The sequence below is a fragment of the Gallus gallus genome, chromosome 17, assembly GCF_016699485.2.
Source record: "Gallus gallus isolate bGalGal1 chromosome 17, bGalGal1.mat.broiler.GRCg7b, whole genome shotgun sequence".
Taxonomy (NCBI): Eukaryota; Metazoa; Chordata; class Aves; order Galliformes; family Phasianidae; genus Gallus; species Gallus gallus.
This window is the reverse complement of record NC_052548.1, coordinates 2,394,405-2,421,174: the sequence shown is the minus strand read 5'-3', so window position 1 is coordinate 2,421,174 and position 26,770 is coordinate 2,394,405. Positions and strand designations below refer to the sequence as shown.

Here is a 26,770-nt window from a genome sequence, read left to right as displayed (position 1 = left end):
AGATGCCAATAAAGACACTTTAAAAGGCAATGCTGTTTGCTGTCTACTTCCCACAGCATATCAGAATGGAGAGGAAATTCAATGCAAATTCAACCCAGCAACACTTTTGCTGTGGGCAGTCTGTATGTGACACCTGGCCAGGCGGTGGCAAGAACAAGCTGTTTCCTCTTCTGGAACAATTCTCAGCTCTCAGGGGTTGGCTACACCACTCTCAGCCCATTCCACAGCTACAGGGGAGCTGTCGCAGCCAAGTTATGGACAAGCACTGCCTTCCTCATGGAAAGGGAACTGCTGTTTCCCAGGCCTACGAGGTGATTTCTTCCCAAGTAAAGCATAATGATCCCTTTATTTATCCCTTGCTCCAATCTCTTTCCTGTTCTTCTTTCTCTCCACAACCTTCCTCTCAGATCCCACTGGGCACCTCTCCCCAGGCCCTGCTGTGGGGAAGATATGGTGGTGGGATAGGGGTGGAGAAAAGAGAAAGCCACCAGTCCACATGGCACACAAAGCACCAACTGCCTCCAGGGAACCACAGCAGGTCCACACCTTCAGTGAGAAGCCAGACAGCTCACTCTGCTCAATTTTCAGCTCTGGTTCTCCTCACTGTTACACCAGTGATCACCACATACCATGCAGACGTGGGACAAGGATGCTGCAGCTCTTCCACACACCTCATACGGAGGATGCAAATCTCCCACGGCCAATGCAGAAGGTCTTTGGAAGCAGCTTAAAGGCTGCTTGCAGATATCCATGTGCCTTGGAGACTTGCAACAACCTGGCCTTCTCTTCATAAGGTAAAATGGCATCAGCAGGTCAAATCCTTTCTCCAGCCCAATGCTAGCTCCTTTCTACTGGCATCTGTGCACAACTTGGGCTCCCTGTAAACCACCAGCACAAACCCCAACTCCTCACAGCCACATCTTACAGGTTCTTACTTACTTTGTGCTTTAACCCTTCGGCTCCCCACCATGCGGAGGTGCTTCCGAAAATTCCTGTAAGAAAGGTCAAACAAAATCTCTGAGAAAGGTGATATGAAGCTGGGCCCAGGAGGGCTGAAAAAGCTGGGAAGGAAAAAAATGGGAAGACAGACAGTGCATTTCCTTCAAGGCATTCAAACTGGAGAGCAGGAACACAGCCTGCATCTGCTCAGGGTTACGTCTGTCAAGCACACGGTTGATGTTTCTGAACCCTCTGGACCAGTGTTACAGAGCCAGTGAGGTTCCATCTGGCAGTCCGATTCTCATGGGCTGCTGCGGGCTTTGTGCCCACTCTCCTGTGCATAAGGCACCTGTTCTGCAGCACCAGTTGCAGCCCATGCTAGCAACACTCCTTCTCCTGGCTAGCAGCAGGAGCTGCTCCCCCCTCTCTTTTCTTCCACACATGCTCCAGCAGGAAAGTGAGGTGCCCTGGGCTTTGCCCTGCTAGGCAGCATGCACACACAGCTCGTGGCTGTGCTCATTCCCAAATACATTCAGAGCAGCTGCTAAAATCCCAGCAGCACCATTAGCAACCACTCAGCCCATACTGCTCCCCGGAGCAATATGCTGGGAAATATTTTTTCATCTTCTTCCTTCTTGGAAGCACTGTTCAGCAAGGCTGACTGCCCTCACGAACCAGCTCTCTGTGGCTGCCTGTCTAACTGCGTGCTTTCCTGCCTAGCACCACAGGCAGACTTCAGTAGGGCTGCAGAGTTCTGAGCTCCAGAGGAAAGCCCATCCGAGGGCAAACCTCAGGGACACAGCTGAGCCCCACAGTCTGCATAAAGCAGACCATCCTGGTCACTCCTGAGAGCATGAGGCAAAGGGACTCTTTGTCCAGCCTCTCTAAAGCAAGGGACCTGTTTCCCTCGGTTTCTCATCACTCACCTAGACAGTAACTGAACAGGACAGGAACCAAACAGGACAGCAGAAAAGACATGGGATGAGCAGCAGGTGGACTAGCAAGGAAAGGCTCATTCCTCCGTGAACTCTGCTTAGGTGAGGTGACTTCAGCCTGCACTGCAGCCCCCAAGGGATGGCAGTGACCCACATACCTGCAGCCTGCATGGAGCAGGGCTTCCTAGATTCCCTCTGCCCCTCCAACGTACACCACAGACATCACACAGCAGAGACTATTGTTGGTGAAAGAGGTGAAATGACAAGTTGTCTGGAGCACACACCAGTTAGTAGAATGAGTAAGGACATGGGACAACCATGCAGACACTTCAACAAACTGGCTGGACTGGAAGACACATTCAGCACTGACATTGAGGCATTCAGAGCAAGGCAGACACATTTACTCTGGTTCGGAAAGATCAACACAACTGCACATCTTGTGAGAGGAAGAGCCCACACCATGGTCTGCACTGTCCCTTCTTTGGCTTCAGATCCCATGCAGCCATCAGAATCCAAACTCAGCAACTCAAGAAGGAAGACCTGAACTGCTCTGTATGCAAAGCCTTCAGCAGCGCACAGTAACTGATCACCAGGGCTTTACAGCACGTTAGATTCAAATCAAATACTATGTTCTAGGGGAACCAGGGACGCTCTTTAAACCAACAGGTCTTAAATGTGGTAAATCACCAGAAGGAAGTCTTTATGGGCCATTGCAAAACTAAGCTTACACCAGACACTGAGCACTGAAGTTAACTGCCAAGGCCACCTTTACAACCTTCAGGGCTTTTGGCATTTTGAAATCCATTTTCTGGTTAAATGCTCAGTTCTCCCCTCCAGAGTGGAGCTTCTTCTGGAGGTGGGGATCAGTCTGCCATGAAATAGTGCTGCTCCCAGCTGCCCGGACAGCTTGTCCCCTCCCATTAGCGAGGGCTGAAGACAGCTCTCTGGATACATCCTCTAAAAACAGCTGTGAGCGGCTGCAAGGAAAATTCAGGGCTAACCTCTGCATTAAGCATTTAGAGAATGGGACAAAGGACCTTTTTCTCCCCTCTGCTCTTCTAGACAAAGCACTCTGGAAAAGAGATCCACGTCTGGGACTACCTCAATGCAGGCATCCTGCAGCCACCTAGGTTCTCAGGCCCCTCTGTGCTGACATGTTAGCATGAAAGCATGGGCACAGCACTGCCATTCAGGAACACCTGGGGTGCAGCATAAACCTGCCCAGCCCTCTTGCCTGACTCCTACGATTGCACCTTGAAAGCCCAGCATTACGTGATCACTACTAAGACCTCTTCATCAAAATCCAGAAAGCACCCCTGAAGTTACAGTGATAAAATCTCCTTATTACTCCCTGTCCTGCAGCACCCCCTGCAGTGCCCCATCTCTTCTCTGAAGAGCAGCATCTTCATTATCTCAGAGGTGAGTGACATTGTTGGGATTACTGCAGTACATCGGTGCTCCGCAGAACTCCTCCCCAGCTGGGATCAGTTCAGCAGACCACTGGGCACTGCCCTCTCTCGAGGCAACACGTCCATGCCAGCAGGCAGCAGTGCCACACAAACCCACACCAGGCACAGCGTCGTGCACTGCAGCATTCTGCAATAACCACTGACCTTCCAAAACACCTGAGGCTGCAAAGGGCTGTGCAGCAAGCACCCGAAACTGGGATGGTGCTGGGATCCTCCTCACTCCCCAGCGCTACCTGCCAGGCAATCCTTACACACTGCCAGGGTCTGCTGGTACAGCCCAGCCAAAAACCCACATCAACTTCATCAGCACTGCAGTCCCACCTCCTCCCTACCACAACAGCAGTGCACACAGCTCTGCTGTACAATCCTTCCTGGGTGCCTCTGGAGCTGTCTGCCACACGAGGCCGGTGTGACGCCTGCAGTGCTCAGCATCCCTGAGGTGCACAGCTCCCACTCCTGCACCCGCAAGCTGTGTGAACAAGTCATTATCTGACAGAGGCTTGTCTCTGTCTAACAAATTCTGACAGATCTCTTTCCTTTTAAAGATACACTGTCTGTTTATTTACCACATCTGCAGGTTTGATTTGCATTTGTCCTCATAATTGATGGAAAAAAACAAAAACAACCAAAACACCTACCGATAAAAAAAATCCTCCTGGCAATTTCCCCATTGTGAAAATCTGATGTTTTTCTCCCACTTTGTTTTGAACAGTGCTGAAGTAATCAAGGCAGCTTTTAGCCAGTGACACAAATGCTGTGTTATCCTTCCTTGCAGGCTGCCAAAATACACAAGTCTTGGCCACCCTTCAAATATCAGAGTTGTTCTGATTACCACAGTGACCAAGTGATGCGCCCTGCGAACAGCAGAGGGAAACCAGGGCTCTTTGGTAATAACAGGACAAGGAACCAATCCTCTTTTCTCTCCTTTCTGTCCTTTAGAACAACAACAACAACAAAAATAACCAACAAACAAAAGTAAAACAGGCTTCTGGACAGTAGATTTACTGATTTTCCTTAAGCCTCAGATTTTGGAGGTACCTAAGTAGGTGTAACAATAGCACAAAGTCACTGCTCAGGTATTCAGCTAACCTCGAATTCCACATATTTAGGAAAGGGTTGGGGGAACTGCATTCTTAGTTTTCAGCCTGAAACACAGGTCCCCCATGTAATATTGAGAAGCTTAAAAATAAACTTGACAGTGTTCCTCTAAGAAGACAGAGATGAGCTATCTTGAGTCCCGTAGCACCGTTCACTTCCATATTTCCAGCACAGGCACTGCTAGTGTCCCTACCAACAGCAACACAGACAGGGACAACCACGTTCAATGTCATCACTAATGACACTGTGAGGGCCCATGCAACACCAGGCACGGTCACGGCTGTGGGAGAAAAGGGCCCTACCTCTGAATAACAGCTGCAGAATCATTCTCTCGTTTCCGTCTCTTCCTTTCTGCGTAGCCCCTGAATGCCCTGGGAAACCATTTTAAGCCATTAACCAACTCCACAGCTTTGAACGGGAGAGGACATGAGATGCAGACAGGAAAGCTCTCACCAGACAACAGAAAGAGACTAGGCTGCCTGAGGGAGACAGCTGGGCCTTGCAGGACTGTGTGTGAGTCAAGGGCTGGCCAACAGTCACCAAACCAAAGGTCCTCACTCTCTAGAGTAGATGGCTCCTAAAGAAAGCACAGCAGTGGCCACAGAACTACCCAAAGAATAGAGGCCAACAGCTGTCACCCCTGCTGCGGAGGAACGCACCTAGGAGACTGCAGACACAAAGCCTCTGTGCACCAGTTTCAAGAGGGACAAAAGCTTGCTAGCCTTCATCCTGAAGGTGAGGATGGCTGCAGTGTGATCCATACAGGCACAGCATCTAACTCTAACCATCTAGATGTAGCCATCTAACCTCTTCTCAGCTGACCAGCAGTCCTAGCACAGGGAAAGCATGAATGAATATGTTGGACAGGAGAGGAGAGGACATTTTATCCCATACATCAACAGACAGAAATGAAAAATAGAAGATCATACTTACGAGATGCTAGGGATTCCAGGAGATGCAAAGAAAAAGAGAAAGAAGAATAATTCGTTAATGCTCAGCCCTGTGCAGCATCCCAGGGGGATCCTCACTCCAGAAGGGATGGATATCTCTTGTTAGGTGGAAGGAAATCACTTTTTAAGTTAGTTCTCAGTGGTTAAACTCCAGCTTGACCGAGCTAAAACCTCCAAGGCAGCATCATCACATGGTACAAATTACTTCGTTGGGTCCCCATGCAGACCCAAAGAACATGCAGGTGTAAAACTGACAACAGAATGCTGCCTGTCAGACTACAGCAGCAGCTCAGTATGGGGGGTTATGGAGCAGGGAGGTCTTCTCCCCTGAGCACCTGTGACTTGTGAAATCAGCCCGCACTGCCCACCCTGTGAAGGAAGCAAGCCCAGAGCTGAAAACTCTACAGCAGAAGCCAGGGGCTTGGGAACCTCCCATCCAGATCAAGGAGGTGCCCTGAACTCTTGGAGACGTTTCTGTGTGAATTCCAGAGGCAGCTCAGACTTCCTAGAGATTTTATCTTAGCAACTACCTTAAACAAGGGAACTGTGCTCCTCGTGGGTTTCCTTAGGGCACCATTCTCCAAACCTGCCTGATTTTGGTCTCCATTAGCTCCAAGCCCAGCATCCTGCCACAAACCACACACACAGCAAAGGTGACTGCAGGTAACAAAGAACGTGCTCACCAGCAAATGAAATGTGCTGGGTTTGTGCATGGTCCAGTTTGCCAGATCAGAACTCTAAAATACCAGTGTTCATAAAGAGCAAAGCAGAAATCCAGCAAATTGCCCTCAGACTGCTCACAGGCCCTGTCAGTCCAGTGCCAATGAGCATTAACCAGCTGAAGGTACCACCAGACTTGCAGCCTTCAGAGAGGAGGCAGAGGGACATGGGAGGCTAAGTAAGAGAAGCAGCACAAGGAGCTGCAGAGTGGCACCATGCAAATGCCCTCCGTTCTGTTCCCCAGGACGGGCTGCACTCCCAGCTGTGCTGGGATATGTGAGGAGTGAAAGAGCATGAAGATAAGCTCTATCTTCTAGGAGAGAGGGGTCCCTTCTGTATTTCAGCAGCTACCCTCTCCCCAGCACTGAATCCAGCCTTCTCCACCTTATCACTGCAGATCTGATTCAGTCGGGGTTATCCCAAGATCAACCACCAGCTTTCTCTTGGGCACCCGGGGAGGGCGATGTCTGAGGGAAAGAGCTGGCAGAGAAACAGATTACAAAATGGAGACCAGGTTAAACAAGCAGAAATAAAGGGAGCAGTGGAGAGGAGGGTGACATGGATACAGGACGAAGGACAAGAAGGTGACAAGGCCAGAGAAAGACTTTAAAAAGCAGAACAGCAACTCTTCTCCTTCACTGCCTGCCTTCCCTTTTCAGCCAGGTAAGAAATACCTCAAACCAAGCTGGGTGCAATCTCGAAATGAGGCTTCACTTTCTCTCTTAAGTCCTTTGAGAAAAGCCTCTTCTCCATGCACAACAGCCAGCAGCACCAAATCCTGCATGCAGTGTGAAGGGAGAAAGTATTCCTAAACCAGATTCTCTCACACTTTGCAGATTTTTACTGACACCTTTTTCAAATGACCAGAAAAGCACCTTAAGCTGTAAGGCTACATCTCATAATACAGAGATACACTTCTCTGGAGCGATGGATGCGGGGCAGGCCTGGATTAACATTCCCTCAGAGCAGTGGCTGCAGCAGGGGTAGTGGTGGAAGGTCTCAGCTGGCATTCCCACAGCACCCCTGCCCTGCAGAGGCAGTCAGGGACAGCGTCACAGGAAAATAAGAGAAGCAGAGGAGGACTGCATAGCACAAGAACTTACACAAGAGGGAATAGTAGGAAAGAGAAATAGAGTGCAAAAAAGAATGAGCGAGACACAAAGTGCCCTCTCCCCAGGCTGCAGTGTCAAATACACAGTTTAATTTGCTCTGTGCTCTCAGATATAGTTTGGAGTGAGCCACAGACTTGGAGATACACAACCAAACTTAAGGCAGTGGTTTCACTTACGCTTGCATAGTTGTAGTAGCAGTTTGAAAACTGAAGAGGTTCTCTTTTGGGAACCAGGTTCGTATGGGGACATCATCTAGAAGAGAGAGAACAAAAGCTGAGAATCCAGCAGGCAGAGGCACAATTCGACAGCAAGACTTCCCAGCTCTCACTTAACACTTTTCTTCAGCACCCTGCCCTGTATTAAGTAAGACAGTCTCATCCTCTCACTTTATATGCATGCTACCACCAAGTGTTTTGTAAATTGTACTAAGCCTGTCTGTCACACAGCTAATGAAGAATGAAAGCTCTCTCCTAAGTGCAAAGACTAGAATAATCCAGGAATTACATAAGAGACATTTGAACAAGAGAAAAAAAAGGGGGGGGGGGGGGGAATTTTTCTCATTCAAAGCGTTTTCCAGTCTCTGCCTTTTCCTCAGTACCATTAGCTTGAAATGCCCCATTCATCCAGCTCTTTTTGATACAGTACTCACCTTCCTCTATTCAGAGCTGTAAGGCAGAAATATGCTTTCTTTTTCTCCCACTGACGTTTTCCTGTACCCATCTCATACACCTGCTCCTGATGACCTGGTCTGATGAGTTTGTCTGGGTTTGAAAATCAAACAGCACACGGATTGTGCAATCTGGTGATAACCACATTTATTTGGTCCCCTGTGTCTGCAGACTGGCCTCCCTAAACCAACTGCAGATTATTTCCCAATTCTGCTATATTAGGACATCACATCATCTTCATGTAATGGCCACCAAGACAAAAACCAGGCAGCAAAACAAGTCACCAATTATGTTTGTGGGACCGTGGTGACACAGAAGGAGGAACTTGGCTGAGAAGCAGCAACTATTGAGAACTCTCAGGCTGAATTTGCTCAGGCAGAAATTGGAGGTGTATTAAAATCCACTGCCACCAGATGTGTGAGATCCCACAGGATGGGATCCCCAGGCTTTGGGGTTACCTGACTCTTCATCTTGCTTCACTCTGAATTTGAGGCTTCCTTGCTTAACACCTTGCCATGTATTGCTAACCGTGTGTCCAGACGCACACCCTCCAGCTTTAAGATCATTATGAACCACAGCACCTTAGTCATTAGCATTCTGGCATTATCAAGAGTATTTTATGCACTATCAATGGCCAAAATCCAATCAAATCCACAAAAAGCAGCTGTAATTACAGATGGGGAAAAAACAAACAAAAAGCTAGATGCAAGTGGGGAGACTTTCTTTGAAGTGGGACTCCTTAGGAATTACACAGAATGCTGTAACAGACACTCCTCCTCAGCAGACAGTTTATGTTGAGGTTTGTATAAAGGCACCCTAAGGAAATAAATGTTTTAAATTAAGTCAGCATTCAAGAACATTAAATACTTCTGATGAAATTCCTCAGCCTGCTCTCCTCCAAAAAAAACATAGATAAGCAGTGTAGAATGGCTCAGAACATAAATGATTTATTTGCTCTACGTCTCGAACCCACTGAAGTGGTGGAGGAGGTGAAGTTGTCTAAATTCTGGTTTAGCCAACAGTTCTGCACAGAGTTCTCAGGAACTGCTCATCCCAAAGGACTGATGATCTCTTATTACATGTCATAGCTCTTAAGCCACTAGCTTTGATTCAAAGCAGAGCTTCTGAGGAATGGTGCTAGGCATCATAAACTCAGCATCAAGTTCCATATTAAATTAAGCCAATCTGGCCTAAATGCCACGAGTGACACCTCACGTAAATCCAAACAGAAAAAGCAGCACTGTCAAATGAATTTCTGGGGAAATTAGTCTCTCTCTCAGCTCCATTCACCTCTGCTCTGCTTTCTTTGCTAGCCATGCATGAAGGACATTCCAGGAAATACCTCCTGCAACCTGCTGTGCTTGTGCCACTCAGTTGTCGTTTGTTTTTCCTGAGTAACAATGCATGGATAGACAGAGTAAATGACACCGAGCTGAGAAAACCTGCAGTCTGTGGTGCAGTGCTATGGGGAGATTTGGTCTCAGGCACAGTGCTGCCACTCGTGTGAGCACTCGAAAGCTGCAGCAAGCCCAGGGGGTGGCTGTGCCTGCATGTACAAAGTGAAATACTCATGAAGGCACCTGGCAGGTTCAGCACCATCCACTTTGTTTCCATTTAAGAAGCTAGTCCAGTGTACGCTTACTTTTAGAAAGGCAATCTCCCTTTCACATTAATAACCAACCCTAATGAAAATTGCTGCCTGGTTGGAAACATATTCTAAGCCCAAGACTCAGAAACACGGCCTGGCATTTGCTAGATTGTGGTTTTTTTTTCCAGCAAACAGAGAAGTTCAGCTTCAGCTCTTGGAGTTCAAACTCCTCCATGAGCAACATGGAGCCTTCCTTTGGTTCTGCATCAAGCGACCTGCTTCAGTCCCGCAGCAAAAAATACAGTTCTGATTTGTTCAGGAAAGCTTTCAACATAAACCCATCGATGTTAGAACAAGAAATATTCACCTTCTTAATTCAGAACATGTTATGAGTCTGCAGCTCATTCCCCATAGCACCCTGAGCTCAACAAGAGCAAACCCCCTGGGTTGTGATCTCTGCTCTGAACGGCTCAGACTGACATGGCTTTTTCTGCTTTCAATCTAGATTCCTGACTGTGTCTTCACATGCAGAGCCAGCTTTCTACCAGTAAAATGCATGTGATCGTAGAGCAGTAAATACAGGGAAAACTCTTTTTCTCACTTAAGCAATAAAAATAAGAAGGTCTAAATTGTACATGCAGTATTGAAGGTGAAGCCCAAAAATTCACAGGGAACAAACAGAAAAACAATAGATAAAGTGATGCACAGAAGTTAGCTGGACTGCAGGTGTTCTGCACATTTGATAAGTCTTTTTTTTCCCCTTCTTTAGGATTAGGCAATACATGAATTTAGTCACGTAATTGCAAGCATGCAAGTATGAAAATATGGTCCAGAATTCAAACTACCTGCAGTCTTACCTGCAGTATCACTGCGAGTCGAGGAAAGAGATACAGTGTGATCTGCACAGACCTTATACTTTACCAAATTTCTTTTCAAGGGGAAAACCTTGACATTTCCTGGCTGGACACTCATCTCTAAAAGCCTTGATGAGTCTTTCCATAAGAAAATATAATAAAAAGAATTAAACAAATTAGGTCAGACTCTTTGCCAGCCACATACAGCACTGACAGACAAAGATGGACTGTTTTAGGTTATAATTTAAAGCATATAGATTGGGAGAAATATTTAATTAATGGTTAAGTTTTTAAACATGATCAGGAATGGTTTTATGCAATTAAAACATTACAAGCCAAATTCCCTGAAAGCACTCAGCAATTGGATAGTGAGTGTGGGAGAAAGTCCAGTGTTGTGTTATTTGCTAATATTTATGGCACGGCTATGAGGTGGCACTATGTGCAGGTCCTTGCTAGACTACTGCCAGCCACACAGACCAGCACTCTGGGGATGCAACACACTATGGAGCACTCAACCTGAGCTGAGGCTCTCTCTGAGCACTCTGGCATGTTCAAGAAAGACTTCACCTGCCTCAGCCCCCATGTGAGGGGAAGGAGAGTCCTACTCTGAACGGCCTCCTGGATGAGCAAAAATGTAGGTCCTTCAACACAGCCCCTCTTCTCCTGCCCTTTCTTCAACAGAAAGAGAACCCAAGTAGAGCCCCTAAGGTGCACCAAGCCATCATGAGAACCACTCAGTTCACGTGTTGCTGATGAGCAGAGACAATGGGTTTGGATGAGGTGACCTCTTACTGTAAAATGAGCTCCTCATACTGTAAAAGCCCTGCTTAGGGATTCCGTTTATGTGGACACTGGTGCAAGGTGAAGCACTACAGGGTCCAACTCAAGGTACATGGCAACAACACCTCCATGCTAGAAAGTGACAGGTGCCACCCTTCACCCATGCTGAAGAGTCCCTTTGTGCCCTTCCAGCACCCAGCACTTGCTCTTACTTACCAGACACTCGATCGACACTGTACATCCTTTCCAGCCTTTTTCTGTGCCATCCAGTCTCGCCGGATTGATGCGGCTCAAGGTCAAAGGAATGATGGGAAGGAGCAGCCAGCCGGGTGCAGTTTGGGCACTCCTTGGATCCCTGCCGGCTTCCAGGCCAGCCCTTGCAATGCCTGCTGACACCGTGAGAGCCACCAGCACCGTGCACGGGGTGGCCGTGGTGACATTCCTCTTGGGCAGCCCCTTTCATCACCACCAGTTCCATACTTTCGTTCTCGTGGTCTGACAGCATCGGCCTCTCGCCAGAGATCGTGTAGACTCGTGGCTTCGGTCCTTCGCTTGGCATCTTCTCTGTCTGCTCCTCAGAGAAGCTCCTCTCAAACTTGCCATCGGAGATGACAGAGAGCCTGCGCTTGTTCTGTGCTGCCTGCTGCATCTCGGGGGAGTCCTCCTGCCCGATGTAGGAGTCTGCTAACAGGTGATCTGAAACAAATTGCACACTTTACTGCCTACAACCAAAGCACCCCAGGCACCGAAACATTCAGGAGGCTCTTTGTTACTGCCACAGAAGGAGATACAGTAGACTTGCCCCTAGAAGAACTTTCTACAATAGGTGCTCAAAACTGGTACCTCCAGAGCCCAGATGTGTGCCCAGACCTCCAGAACTGCTAAATGAGCTAAAATGAGAGATACTCCTCACACACATCCAATATTTTAACTCATAGTGTCCAGCAAGCAAAAAATGAGGCTAGAAGAAAATGCAGCTCTTGGTGCACAGTCTGAAAACACATGTGCAGAACAGCCCCTGTGCAGCTCTGCAGTGACTGCTTCAGTGGGTTTCCCACTCGAGGGCTACTGAGCTGGGAATGACTTGCAGGACAAGGAACAGCACCAACTTCTGTAAGAAGTCACGAATGCTGAATGCTCTCTGTGAGTCTATCTCTAACAGTCTATCATTGTTTTTTATATTAACTAAAAACAGCAAACCAACAGGTCATTTTTTCTTTTCTTTTCTAATTTTCTTCTAATTGCTTTGAAATGAAAGCAATGCCAAAAGACTTCAGCTGACAGCTGTGGCCTCACTCCCACTAACTCCACTCAGCAGCCTCACCATGCACCAGATAGCGATGGCACTGCATGCAGGGGCTGTCCGGAAGGAAAATGGAACCGCTCCTTTTGTAAGATAGTGAGATCCAAAGGAGAGAGGCCCATGAGTGCAACTATATTTGGAACCCACACACTGGATCAAGTGCCAGGAAATCTCAGCATTTCCATGGCAATTCCATGCATGAACCCAACAGCAGCTCCCACTCACCTGCTAAGCCTTTTTTCAAGTGGCTGCTAATTACCTCTTACACTTCCCTTCAGATGGGAAGCAGCTAGGGGACTTCTATAAAGGCTCAGCAGGGAATGCATTATGCATGTGACTACCAACACAGAAAAAACAAAACCATTAGTGTCCAGCACAGACAGCAGTGTTACAAACAGATGGAAAGCAACCCCAAGCCTTTACTTCAAGAGATATTTAATGACCATCCTTCCTCTAGATACTGACCTGGGAGGAATGGACAGCAACCTGAGGTTTGGCTACCTTGTAGCTGGCCATGGAAGATGAGGGAGGAGGAGACAACCTACCTCATCCAACTCCACTCTCAGCGTGCAACACAGACCTGTCACTGCTGCCACATTCTGCTTCCTATAAAATGCACCTGTGCTGCTCAGACAGGTGCTCTCCCAAGGTGAGGATGTACAGCATCAGCTTTTGAACGTGAAGCCCAGCCTGGATTGTGCCCACATCACCAAAGGCCTCTCCTGCTGCTCCATCTGCAGCTGAGACTGAGCTGAATTTAGCTGGTACCAGCAGCGTGTCACACTTATCTCATTTTTCTGCTTGAGATACAACTTCCTCCACTGCCACAGGGAGATAAGCACATCTCCGGCCACTCTGCTCCAGAAGTGACTGTCAGGATGCTTCAGGCTGACACAACTCAGCTCTGTCTCACTTGTCTCCCAGCAAAGTCTTACAGTCTCCAGACACAGCAACTGGCAGCTGTGTGGGTCACTGCTTCAGCTGACCAGAAGGAGCCTATGGGAGCCCTAGAGGAAGATCTGTGCCCCTTGATCCCACAGCTGCTGATATCTTCCCAGATTTCATAGGGAGTCCAAAATGTGTGACTAGTGAGTGGCAGTGCACCTCACTGATACCACCCAGATAAAATTTAAGGTGGGCAGTGGTCTCCTCACCCATTGCTCTGGGCACAGAAAGGAGGAGCAGGGTCACACAGACCACATGGGCCACCACCAGAACATTTTCAAGCCTACCATTCAAGCGGAAGAAGCTGCTCCACCAGCTCTCATTGAGCATCTTGGCCACCAAGCCCTGCCTGCTGCATGACACAGTACCACAGAGCAGGCAGTGCAGTACGTGGCCACGGGCTCTGAAATACCACCAATTACTTCTTAGCCCTGGAGAGGCAGCAGGACACCGAATCTATTCCCCAATGACTCAGATCCTCTCCAGTTCTACATCTAACTGTGCTCTAGAGAGGGCACGCCTTGGGAAAACACCAGCATATAGCTCTTTGGGAGATGCCAAGATCTTTGCTGGATAATAGAGCCAAGGACATCAATTTTTAAAATTAAAAACAAAGGCCAGCTCTACATACTTACCTCAGCTTGTCAAACTTACTGCTCTGTGCAGGCATCGTGACGCTATGTATTTCTTAATGCATCACATAACAGTGGCTGACAGCTGCCTCCATTCCTCCTAAAATGAATACTTCTATGGAGGATGTACAGCAACACGAGAGCAAAGACGTGGGATTATGCACTGTATGCATAACCATAATCATTGGTTCAAAAATATAAAGAATAAAAAATAAACAACTGTTTGAGTTCTGAGCTCTGGTATCCGAAGGCAAAAAGTCTGAGCCCTGAAGCCTTTTATTTAGGTTCCTACACCCCCATCACAGAGGGAACAAGGGGTCCAGAGTACAGCAGCTCTGAAAATGCTGACAATTGCCAGTGCAGACAGATCGATTCCAATCTTAGCTTCGTAAGCACTGAGATCTGCTTGGGCTCCATAAAATGTACAGACGTGTAAAAGGGATAAGGCAGGTTTCGAGTAAGAGTCAACTTCTTACAGAAATCACAGCAGCTTTATAGCTCGACTGGATGCATCTGACAAACAACCTGTCTGATCTGGGCTGCAAGACTTTCTTCCTACCTTACTTGGTCCTTTCTCGAGGTGCACTTACTTGTACTTATCCAGGAGTTTTCATGGTGAAAAGTCAGCCACCACACCAGTAAGTCTCCTCTTCCTAACAACTGGATAATTATTTAATCAGTAATTTAGCATCTTCAATGCCTGTATGTTGGAGAAGCAACTTCATGTGCAAAGGGAATGTGAAGCTTTATTCAACGCTTCTGGTTAATAAATATCTACAGAAATAAATCACTATGAAAGGATAAAAAAAATTCAAACATTCACCATAACAAACTCGTGGCCCCTAAATTGATCCTGCAGTCATTTCAGGGAGTTCCCATCTATGCATTCATGCACACTGGCAGCCCAGAGATGGCACCAGGGAGAAGTGGAACAGGTTGCCTAAGGAGGTTGTGGATGCCCCATCCCTGAAGGCATTCAAGGCCAGGCTGGATGTGGCTCTGGGCAGCCTGGGCTGGTGGCTGGCGATCCTGCACATAGCAGGGGGTTGGAACTCGATGAGCATTGTGGTCCTTTGCAACCCAGGCCATTCTATGATTCCCCCATCTATCCTTGCAGAGAACTGGATTCAGGTGCTGCCAGAGCACCAGAGCGGTTTACACCATGCATTTAAGGTTGATAGTTTGTTCCTGCTAGGAAAGAAGTCCAGCTGGTGAAGAGATTGATGCTGAACGAAACCTGAGCCACAGGGATGTTCAGTTCAGAGAGCTCAAACAGTAACAGGGGACTTCTGCAGTGAGTGGAATTGCCTCCTACGAGCCAGCTGAAGCAGCCTGCTGTTAGCACCCTCTGCTTCCCTTCATTCTCACATTGCTCTTTCTCCATCGTGCATGCAGCACTGCCCAACACAGTCATTAGAGCACAGGTATCAAAGAGGACCACTGACAGCAATGGTGAACTGTACCAGTTAACCAGCAGTGTCTTGGGAAAGAAAGAATCCATATTCGTGGTGCATTTAGTTCCTGATCATTAGGCACTTAATTACAATATATTCCAGTGCATTCAGGAACTATCTCGAGTGCATGCTCTAAACCAGGTAACTAATTGCTAACAGCTTCTGCATTTTCTTTCCCTCTTGCAGCATTTCTAGTGAAGAGGTGGCACACTGGGATAAGCCTCAGCTGAGTGATGCCCATTCACAGCCGTAGGGATCACCAAGCCAAACTCATGAGTGATGCAGACTGCCTTGTAGCCCCATAGGATGAGAAGTTTATAAATCAAGGCAGAATTACAGCCATAAGGCTTATAAAAAAGACCCAAATTTATTACTGCATTTAGCAGCCAAACTAATGATTAAAGCGCCTTAGATTTAAAACCTCTGCTCCAGCACCAGAAACAAAGTGGCAAAGGGGAGCCTAGATAAATCCCATTAAAAAAAATCTGTCATCTCAGAGAAGTGAATTTCAGAGCCAGTTCCCTCTTCCCTGCTCCACCTCAGCAAGGTGCATCTCTCTGCACCTGATGCTTCTTCAACTTAAAGTACCAACACTAAACAAAAGGGCTGCCTCGGCCACTGAAAATAAAGGCACAGATGTCAGCTTTGCATTACTGTTCCCAATAGGGGAAATGAAACTGAAGTGTTTGTGGTCTTTTTTTTTTTTTTTTAATTATTTTTTATTTCACACTGGTAGGAGCCCAGGTGATACCCTCAATGAGAGAGCAGATGGGTGCACTGGCTCAAGCCCATGGCACTGCAAATAAAGAACAGCTTTTCAAAGAGCAAGGCTGAGCAGTTTCTCCTTCAGTTTCAGTTCTAATTCATCCCACATGCCTGTCACTGCCCCAGTTATGCTATGACACTGTCAGGCCATCTTCTCCTCTTCCCAATGGGGCACAGAGGGAGCATCCTAGCTGCAGTGCAAAGCTCCCCCCAGTACAAACCCAGGAAATTTGTTCGAAATATTAAAGCATGAGGAAGGGACATAGATAAAAATGGAGATAGATCATTTTTTCTTTAAGAATTAATTCACAGAGGTGTTTTCACAGTTCAGTAGCTGGCGAGCAGCTTGTTAGAGGTGACAGGAGCAGCACTGCTGTGATGAGTACACTGTTCACTATGGGGTCTTCACGGCCTGACCAAGTCAGCCTCACTGTCAGGTTAGCAGGCACTCCGACCCTACAGCTCCTGAGGAAGGCATCTCACAGAGAAAAGGCAAGGCCTGCTTCAGCGAGGGAGCAGTTCTGAGAAAACAGAAGGTCACTTAAATATGACAGAATTGTTCCAATTAGACTTCGGGGATACAAACTGCTGAAGACACTGTTGGCGTTGTACCTCACTGTTACTCTCCCAATAACCTTTGAGATTGGCCTGCAACATTAATGTGAGCAGACAAAACTGATCCTGTGAGGCACGACCCAACAGAGCAAAAGGCAGCTTCCACCACCACAGCATTCCCATGGTAACACCTCAACCTACGCTCCTGCTCACTTCACAACCAGCACGCTCTGCAGTGGGTTTGAGGACACCTCCACACCATACCTGTGCTGTTTGAGGCTGGAAGCAGCCTGAAGCCCTGAGGTGAGATTCTACATCCCTTTGCTGGACTGAATCCAGGTTGCACAGGGATGCACTGGGACAGCTGGGCCAGACTTGCGGCTGGGATCCACCCCATGACAGGGTAAGTCTCCATGGAGAAAAGGCAGGCTGCTGCTTACCCTGAGTCAGTACCCACCTGCAGCTCCACAGTCTGGACATTGGAGAACCGAAGGTCCCTTGGAGACCATATTGTAGCTGCAACCCCACAGCCCTGGCTTCATCAAAAGCCCCAGCCCTCAGGGCACTCCCCTGACCCAAAGCACTGCAAAGCCATGTGCTGGAGTTTCTCAAGCTCTCTGTGAGTTCCTGGCAGCACAAAAAAACCTCCCTGCTGCATGGCTGCTACCTTCCACACACACACACCCGCTCCTCTGAAGTGAAAACAGCCAGGGTGCAAACACCAGCAGTTGTTTCAGTGCAGTGTCTGCATGTAGCACTGCAGTCTCAGTAAACACTCTTTTCTCTTGCTAGCATTATCCACTGCTGTTTGCTTTGGGGAGGGTTGTAAGCTCTTCCTTTCTCATTACATCTTCAGCATTTCTACAGACGGCTGAAACGTTGCAGATGAATAAAGAGAAGGAGTGCAGATGACTTCTTTGAACTTAAAAACGAGGTTTATTCCAGTTTCAGGTAATGATTAATTTTGGTCTGTGCTGATGCAACACACTCCCAGTAGCCACGTTGTTTTTGCTAATAACCACAGTGAATGTGAGTCAAGATCTGCCAGGCAGCTCTGGCCCAAGGCCCATCATCACTGCAGCACCGAGCACACATTTTACTTGATGGGATCTTCTCTTGTGCCTGAATCCCATCTCACTGGGATGTATTGCCACTCCTCCTATGCAGGAGGAATATCTCAAGTACTCCACTTGCCATTGTTGTTCACCTTCACTTCCCCATGTCCTCAGTGTCAGCTTCTCCTTGTAGTTTCAATATATGGATATAAAGAAATCAAAACCTCGATGCGGGCTTCTGAGACCCAAGATGGGGACTCTGGTAATCTCTAGAACTCTTCATCTCATGAGCACTGGTGAGACCCTGAGTCATTATTTTTAATGCATTTTACTCTCTCCAGCCTTTTTACATTCACCTTTTACAACACTTCAGTCCTCTTCCCCGTCTTTCTTCTTGGTCTGTCACAAGGGACACCCATCCCTACACTAAAGCCATTCCACAGACAGGATGGAAACACATCAGAAAGCCATAAGAGCCAGCAAGGACATTACAACAGCCTTGTAGTTAAAATGAATGCTGAACAATGGAGAGCGCTCTTCGAGGGAGCCTTCCCAGAGCTTCAGTCTGCATGAATAAACCAGCACCAAACAGGGCCAGGAGAGGAGCAGGAGATGTCCTGGCACCTCAGCCCCAGCTCCCTTAACAGATCCACGCTCTGTCAGCTACAGCAGAGCCCGACCCTTCTTTTTTGCCTAATTCCTCTGAATAAGGATCAGGAGGAAAAAAAGCCAACAACAAAAACTGAGCAATCCTAAGGGGTCAAATCCAGCCTGATCCAAAAGGGAAGCAAAGGGAAGAAAATGGGTCTATTGCCACCCCTGCAGTAAACAGAACAGTCAGAGCTCGCTGAGCCAAGCACTAAAGAGGAGGTAAACGTTCCTCCTGAGTCACCCAGAAAAACCTCCTCCAGGATAGTGCACTGAAGACTTCCTAGGGCTAATTGCAATATTTCTGAAACCAAAGGCTTGGTTCCGCTCCACTGAGCCAAAGGTGGAGTGTTCAGGAACTCATAGAGCAGTGCTGAGGTGCACAGGATTTCTGCGGGCAGAAAAGAGCTGATTTCTCTCATACTGCACAGCTGGGAAGAATAAAAGGGAGACAGATTTTCTACGTCCATCATTCTTATAGGAGAGCAGTCATCCTCCCATAGTTACAAAGAAATGCAACAGACTGTGTTAAACTACAGAATTCCCGTAGATGACTTTAAAGGGAGCTTTATGAATTTATTTCCCATTCAGTGCTGAAGGATCCCACAAAGGATTTCGGTATATTCCAGGGAACCTCTCTCTGCTTAGTTCTTACCTATGGTAATTAAATTTACTTGGATCCAAATAGCAATTCCTGCTTTCCCTGCAGGAAAGGACAGAAACAGCTGCAAAAATAGCCTTGATAAAGGCTGCTTTTGTCACTGAGGAACATCTCTGAAGTATGTCCAACCTTCACCTCCCCTCTGCCTCACCACATGGACTCTCCATCTCAGCTGCACTGACCCCCAGCCTTCTCCTGCTCTCTTCTCCCCCCCCTCACCACCACCAAAGGTCATTCTTATAGCAAATACTGTCAGTAAGTAATGTGTCACTGGAGTTTCTCAAGGCTGTAGGAAAAGAATGTATATATCAAAGAAAACAGCAGTATATTGTCTTTAAGCTCTTCTACTCTCAGACTTCGCACAATTCAGCCAAGGACAACTTGAAGGTCATCAGAGCAGATCCAAGGAAAAAGGCAGGGACTCCATCTGGTTGACATACACTAGTGTGACTCTTCGAATAAGAAACCTTTTCTACTTGTACAGGTCTAAATAAACATATAGTTTACATATGATGTAAACATCACTCTATGATAATATTATATATACAATATATAATTATACATGTAATACTATAATTATATATAGTAAATTATATAATGTTATAATATTATATCTATCTAGATATACACACACATATATATAAACATATATAATATTATAATATTATAACTGATTCCTCAGTTATATGTGTCTGCTTCTAGCGTGCTGGCATTCTATTTAATACATTTATCCCCATGGAAGAGTTCAGTGCTATAGAACACCCTGCTATTTACCCACACAAGATTTTCCATAGAGTCTTTTGTAGCAAATTTAACATCCACCAAATGTTTTCTTCCCTCACAGAGAAGACACAGCCCTGTTAGATGCCCCCCAGCCCATCAAGCAGAACCCAGCACAGGCTGACAGGGACAATTTCTATGTCTAAAAAATTAATACATTAGCTAGCACATGCCAGTGTCCTCAACCTGACAAGGCAAATTGCATTTTAACCCCCTGCTGAAGAAAACCCCGGGAAGAAATCCAAAGGTTACCTCTGCCAGCAAAGACAGATTGCTGCACATACACTATGCACGTCAACTCATGTACCACAACTCTTATTTTTTTTATTCCTCAGTGAAAGCAAGACCTAGGAGTAACAAACCAGTGCAGAAGCCTCATGCAGTGCACTTTTTCATTCTTCAGCTGAAGTGTCATCCAAGGACAGCAGCTTGAGGAGTGAATTTATGGCAGGACATGGATCCACTGGAACGGAGCTTGTCCCCACAGCCCACCCAACCTTCAGTCACCCAAATGCCTTTTCTCCTCATGGGCTTCACATGGATCCACAGGGTGACTCTGCAGCCTCTCTGCTGCTGGGATCTCACACTGGCCCTTTCTAATGAGTAAGTTGACACACTTTAATTCTAAGGCATACTGGTAATTAGGTGCGTGTGCATGCAGATAAAAACAATGTATGTCATCACTTACCTGAGCCATTTCTGCCTTCAGGATGATTTTGTGAAAGGTATTCTCCAAAAGCCCTTGCCGCTCTGTGCATCCAAGCATCACCAATGGCAGCAGTAAGAGAAAGAACAGATGGACAGTGGTTGAAATCCAAGCAAAGAAGGAACAGCTTAACACACACTGCTCTCTTTCTCTCAGCTTTAGGTGACACCAAGTGAAACAAGCTGCAGTGGCAGCTCCTCTATTAACACACCTCAGTTTTCCACCAGACAAAGCATTTCCTTAAGCAGAGTTGCACTACAACCCTGGCAGAGAAACAACAGACAAAACCAGTGCTAAGAAAGAAAAAAGTTCACCCGTGTGCAGCTTGGTCTTGTTTCTGTGGTGCCCATAAATCCCAGCTAGGAGCTGGATCACACCTCCAAGCACCATGAGTTAACCCTTCCTGCAGCTCTGAGGGGAAGGAAATCCATCCCAGTCCCAAACATCACCCCAATCTTTCTTTCTACTCCAGTTCCAAATGCTCTTATCTGTGAGCAATCACGCTTAGACATTAATGGTAACACCCATTTCACCTGCCTTAACCCTAAATTTTCCAGCACCAACTTCATCAGTATTTGGACCACTGGCAACCCATAAAAGCCTCTTCCTGTTCTTCAATAGGTTTAGGTCCCATGAATGACTGAGATTTTACTGAAATGTATCACAGCTCAACCAGACTGGGTGAGCTCAACCCTTATTACACATCAAGAGAGCAAACCCACAAATATTCCAGCCTGGGAGCTCTCTGCATTCAACCCACACAGGAAAGGAAAGGTCAAGGCACGCATTCCCTCATATAAATACTGGGTGGAGACTCACAAACAGAAAGATCAAACAGGCGCCCACCTCCCTGGGAAGTGAAGCCAAGCACTCTCAGCCTGCAAGCACACGGACAGCTCTTGTGGGGGAAGCGAGGAAGACATGGGGCAACTGGGAGGACTCTCCGTGCCTCGAAACATCCCTCTCCAGTTCAAGATGCTATAAAAGGCTAAGCTCAGAAAGGCTGTCAGATGTCTAAGTGAAAGCAGCTTTGACCTCCAAATCAACCTTCTGCCCTGTTACCCAACACCACTGCACATCCCAACCTGTGTGGCCAGGATTTTCTCCCATTGCTTTCATTCATCTCCTCCCAAAGGGAGGGAGGCGAACAAAGCCACAACGTACCTCCCAGTGACCAGAACTGGAAGGAGTGGGGAGTCTATCTGTCATCCACAGCCAGCAAAAGGGGATTGATGTGAAAGATTAAAGAAGAGAACAATTTGGTCTCCCTGGGACTAAACTTCAGCACAGACAAATGCGAAGAGCTTTGGTGCAGCACAGCTAGAGCTGCGCAAGAAGAAAAGTTTAACCCTTCTGCATCATTACAGGCCAACATGCAGTGCTGAGGTTTTTCTTTTTTCCAGCTTCCTGCTTGTCTAGGACCAGCATGTACTTCTAACATCAGCTGAGGTGCCAGCTGCCCAATTTGCGCTGCCCAATGCATTGCCATGCACAGTCGTGTGGAAGAGCTGTACAACTAGCACAGCAATCTGCAAAGAGCACACTGTTGTGGCTCACCCAGACAGGAGGACAGCGCCTCACGAATCGTCTTTGCACCCACTACCCTTTGGCCTTAGTAAAATGCAGAACTTGCTCTTGGGGCAACAGAGAAAAAGTTGGGAGCTGAAGCTGCTCCTGCAGCCCAGCATAGAAGGGCAAAGGCTCAGCCAAAAGCCAGGCCTGGGCTCATTGGCAGCAGGAGGCTATGCTGGAGACTTCCAGCCTCTCTTCCACCGAGACAGCAGGACACACATCCTCCAATATGCCTTCAAAGTTCATCCAGAGCAACATCAGCCACTTCATGGAGAAAAATAATAGTGAGAAAACTATCAGTGAGAGCATAGGGACTTGCACAAAAAGATACTCTAAAATGCAAAGATAAAATTTAGTTTGTAAGTAGTTCAAAAGCTCCAAGAGCACCTATCACTTTCCTCCATTCATCTCCACCAACGCCTGAAGCAGAACTGTGTGCCTTAGAACATGAACCAAGGCTTCACCTTTAGCTTGCAAATCACGCTCAAAAAATTAGCACCAATCATTTCTTAAGACCCAAAGTAGAAATGACTAACACAGAGCCAGAGGAGCACTGCTGCACTCCATCCCTCTCATCCTAAGCCAAAACAGTCACTCAGAGCCTGAGCTCAGAGGTGCTGCAGAGCCTCCAGCCTCACCCTCCCCACCCCACCCCCAGCAGAAGGGGCAGCAGGGCAGAACCCTGCAGGCCATGGCCCAGCAGCTCAGCCGTCTCCTCACAGAGCAGAAGCACAGGTGAGGAGCACAGGGCTACTCAGAAACGTGCTGCCAACACCAGCCGAGCCCGCAGCTCCATCCCTGCCATCCCACTGCACTGCTCTTCGTGCTGCCGGTCAGCCTAAGAGCAGACAGCCACGGATGCCTGATCACAGCTCTCCAGTGACAGTTAATAAGCCAGTGAAGCCTGCACAGCACAATGTGCAATGAGGGTTTTCCAGCCAATTACACTACAAACTCCAGACTAATTGTTTGCCTATTATCTCAGTGGTTCCCTTCTACATTTCTGCCTCTCAAGTGCCACCGAGGCTGTGCCTCAGCGGATCTCCCACAGATGCCCACATGTGCCTCTTGCCAAGGGGACTCAGATGGCCACACTCACTCCTTATGCCTGGCCTCACCTTGCCAAGCCTCCTGTCCTCCTTCCCTGCACTCGCAGTGCTCAATCACCCCAGTTTGCCAGCACCTGCCAGCATCGTTAATGTGCCATTCACCCCTTCTCCCTGGCTACGTGCTGACATGATCGAAATAAAGCCAGAGCAAAACCCAAGCAGCTGGTAACTGCTCTATTCTGCATCTCAGCCATCATAGCCAAAGCCCATCAAGCCCTCTGACGGCACTGGACTGTAATCCTTCTGCTGGGCTGGAGAGAGACATACGATTTAACCTACAAGAGATGGAAAAAAGAAACTTGTTTCACACGACTGAGATGAAGTGCAAGGTGCCTTACATGGACACAAGGAGACAAGCTATAGCCCTGTGTGTATGACACTGTGAAAGCAGCATACAAATGAGCAGGTAGCTACTGAGAGGCAGTCAGCTGATGACACGACAAGTTCAGCCCTGACTCATCTAGAGGGAGGTTTTCATTTTAGCGACAGATCAGACCTGCACATAATGCAGTCGGTACAGCTTGATTTACCCGGACATCACTGCCTTGGTATACTGAGTGCAACCAGCAAAGAGAATGCTGCCTGTGCCCCAGAGGAAACACTACCATCTTCTTTGGCTTCTCCTCCAACAGAACTACTTCCAGAGCGTGGAGGGTGGAGTGGGACAACGCAGGCAAAGGCAGCCGCCCTTCTGCAGGCATCCCTCAGCACTCAGTGCTGGTGTCAGGGCTGGAGCCGTGTCTGGAAGACAAACAGACTGAGATCTGGCAGAGAAGCAGAGAAGGTTTAGACAAACATTTGCTAGAAGGAGGAAAGCCGCCAAATAACAGAGATATCAATTACAGCGTGATGAGTATGGAATAGCCTTTACGTCTCTGAATAATCACATCAACAGGATAAAAGGAGCCTTGATACATACTGGCAGCTACGGGAAATTGATGCACACAAATTTATGCACTCCACTAAACTGACACTGAAGTGAGTGAAAAAATATGTATTGAAACCCTGAGAAATACATGAAAGCACTGTGGTAACTCCATTTCGAGCTCTGCAGCAGGATAAGCAAAAGTCAGAGTATTCAGAAGCGTTGCACAGAAAGAGAAAAGAACAAACACCTTCTCATGCACATTCAGAAGTAGTGCCAGGAGGTGCTGCAGGAATCAGTTATGACAGCATGTGATAGTGCTGTGCATCAGAAAAACAGGAGCAAGAGAGTCCCGCACCACTGGGACTTACATCCTCCAACAGCAGCCCTGGGAGCACCACAGCACGGCCATCCTTAGCAGCTCCATCACACAGAAACCACTGATGCTCACAGTGGTTAAACCCAATGGCAGCATCACGCTGACACAAGTTGGCCTTCCGCAATAGCTAAGTAACAGAAAAACTGTCACTCTTGGGAAAAGGAAAACCACTGCTCAGATCTCGAAGTCAAAGTTCGCACCGTCTTGGAAGAATTTGTATTTACAAAGCTCTGACAGGAAGAGAGAGAACAGAGCAGGTAATGAAAACATGGGAGTTCATACAATCCATGGGAAAACTCACAGGCAGAAAAAAGGAATCCAGACTCCACTAAGAACCCCGAGCTAAGCCAGAAATGACTTGGCAGTAAGAAACCTGAGGTAAGGAGCGCATTCAGGTATCTCGGTGTTGTGTCAGCACACGACAGACAGTTTCTGAGCCTCTGAGGACTTGTTTTAAAGCACCCTCTGGCCTCAGCAGTCAGCAAAGGGGGAGTGAGGCAGAATTCTCCTCTCTGTGAGAGGCAAACACCAAAGTCCTGACACTGGGTAAGATAAAGCACACACTCAATTGACAGATGTCCTGTGCTAACTACACTGAGGAGAAGTTCTGGAACACCCAGCAGAAGCCTCACGTCCTCTACAAGCACTGCTGCACCCCCCACAAGAAAGCTACAGACCAGAGTAATACCAAGTGGAGCTGCAGCGGAGTTTATTGCCACATCTGGAATGTCAGCATCGTTCTGTAGGTCCAAGGGCAGTGAGAACAAAGAGAGCCACTTCTAAAGACTTTGGTTCATCTCTGCCCTTGAAAGCATGCTAAGGAAGCCAAGGAGAGCGTGTCCGATGCTTCTTGGGCCTGATGGGAACATGCAGATGCCCAAACCACAGCTGCCAGAGCTGCTGGCAGCAGGGCAGCACCAAGGTCACGACACAAGGACAAGCACACATCCCTGCCATCCGCAGGCATGCCCCAGGAGCTGCAAGGCAAAAAAGAAAAGCACACACATGAAGGAAACAGCACGACAGCAAGATCTCACAGCGACACACTTCAAACCTGAGCAAAGCAGTGCCGCTGGGCCAGCACCACTTCCAGGGGGTGGGATTGGAGCTGTCTGCTGCAGCTTCCTCAGGAGAGGACAGGACCACAAAAACCACAGACACAGCACCACGGATGCCCTCAATGGTGATAATGCAGAGCAATGATGCCATTATTTTTGAGGAGCTACGTAGAAGTCCTAACACACAACACACTGCGTGGAGCTTAATGAATTCTCCTGGGACAGGAGATCCCCTGAGCAGCTCTGCAGAGATTTTAAATTGAAGAAGCTTGGGAGCTTGCACCTTCTGCTTGGATCACATCCCTCGCAGCAGCAAACAAACGATGCTCCCTGCTCAGTAAGAGGGCTGAATGTGCACACACACACTCCAGCTGCACACCATAAAAATACATCAGCAGCTGCTTGAACTTGTAGTGCATTTCAGGATGCGATTTTTTCCTTTCAAAAAGTCACCTGCCCCAGGTGAAATACGAACAGAGCAGAGCTCAGCAGGTGCTGAGAAACAATCCCAGAGCATCTCTTCCTGCAGCACAAATGCAAGGCCCCAAAACTGCCTACAAGAAACTGCAGGGGCCAGGTTGTTGCAGCAGCATTATCCACACAGGTATTCCCAGCCCTCTGTGGAAGGGTAGAGCAGCCTATCTGTATGCCTTACCTACCATCCTGGAAAGCCCTCCCTGTAAAGGAATGAGATGAGGACATGTGGGATGTAGAAGGAGGACCCAGGGCAGAGGAGAAGAGACAACGTGCACTGGGAAGCTTGGAGAAACCTTCCAGCAGGTGGATGCTGTCTGCTGTAGAAATGCTGAGGATGGCTGTGACCGCACGAGGCAGAGGCTGACACGCGCAGGACAGAGGCAAACCAGCAGTGCTTGCTCCCCACCAGCACCACCTTCACACAAAGGAGCAACACCAGGCGCTCCGTGTTCCCTGCCCTCCCCAAAGGCTTTTTCAATTGGGCATTTCTAAGCAGGGTATGAACAGAGAGACATACAGCAGCGCTGCGCAATGGCCTGCCTGACCACCCCACAGGGGCTTCATATTCCACAGCCCACCCACCAACCCCTCTGATCTAAACACCACGACTCACACCCCCACCACACACCTCTGAGCTCCCACGCAGCAGTAGCAGCAGCCGCCGCCTGTCAGGAGCTGCAGCACACACACAGC

General features: G+C 47.9%; 1 protein-coding gene across 8 annotated transcripts in view; it reads right to left on the bottom strand.

Annotated features, from left to right (window-relative positions):
* The window catches only part of NSMF (NMDA receptor synaptonuclear signaling and neuronal migration factor), a 57,638-nt gene that overhangs the window by 17,160 nt on the left and 13,708 nt on the right, over positions 1–26,770 (bottom strand). For 4 of the 8 annotated variants that reach the window (XR_005840424.2, XM_046901953.1, XM_004945786.5 and 1 more), the window contains exons 2-6: positions 20,600–20,661; positions 11,330–11,809; positions 7,400–7,475; positions 5,375–5,380; positions 940–992 (exon numbers count right to left, since the gene is read on the bottom strand). Coding sequence is in view for 7 of the 8 variants with exons in the window: in XM_004945786.5 (XP_004945843.1) it covers positions 940–992; positions 5,375–5,380; positions 7,400–7,475; positions 11,330–11,809; positions 20,600–20,661 (677 nt within the window). In the remaining variant the exon portion in view is untranslated. Of the gene's footprint in view, positions 1–939; positions 993–4,743; positions 4,813–5,374; positions 5,381–7,399; positions 7,476–11,329; positions 11,810–20,599; positions 20,662–26,770 lie in introns of all 8 variants that reach the window. The other 4 variants (XM_015279659.4, XM_415535.8, XM_004945787.5 and 1 more) reach the window with 2 other exon arrangements.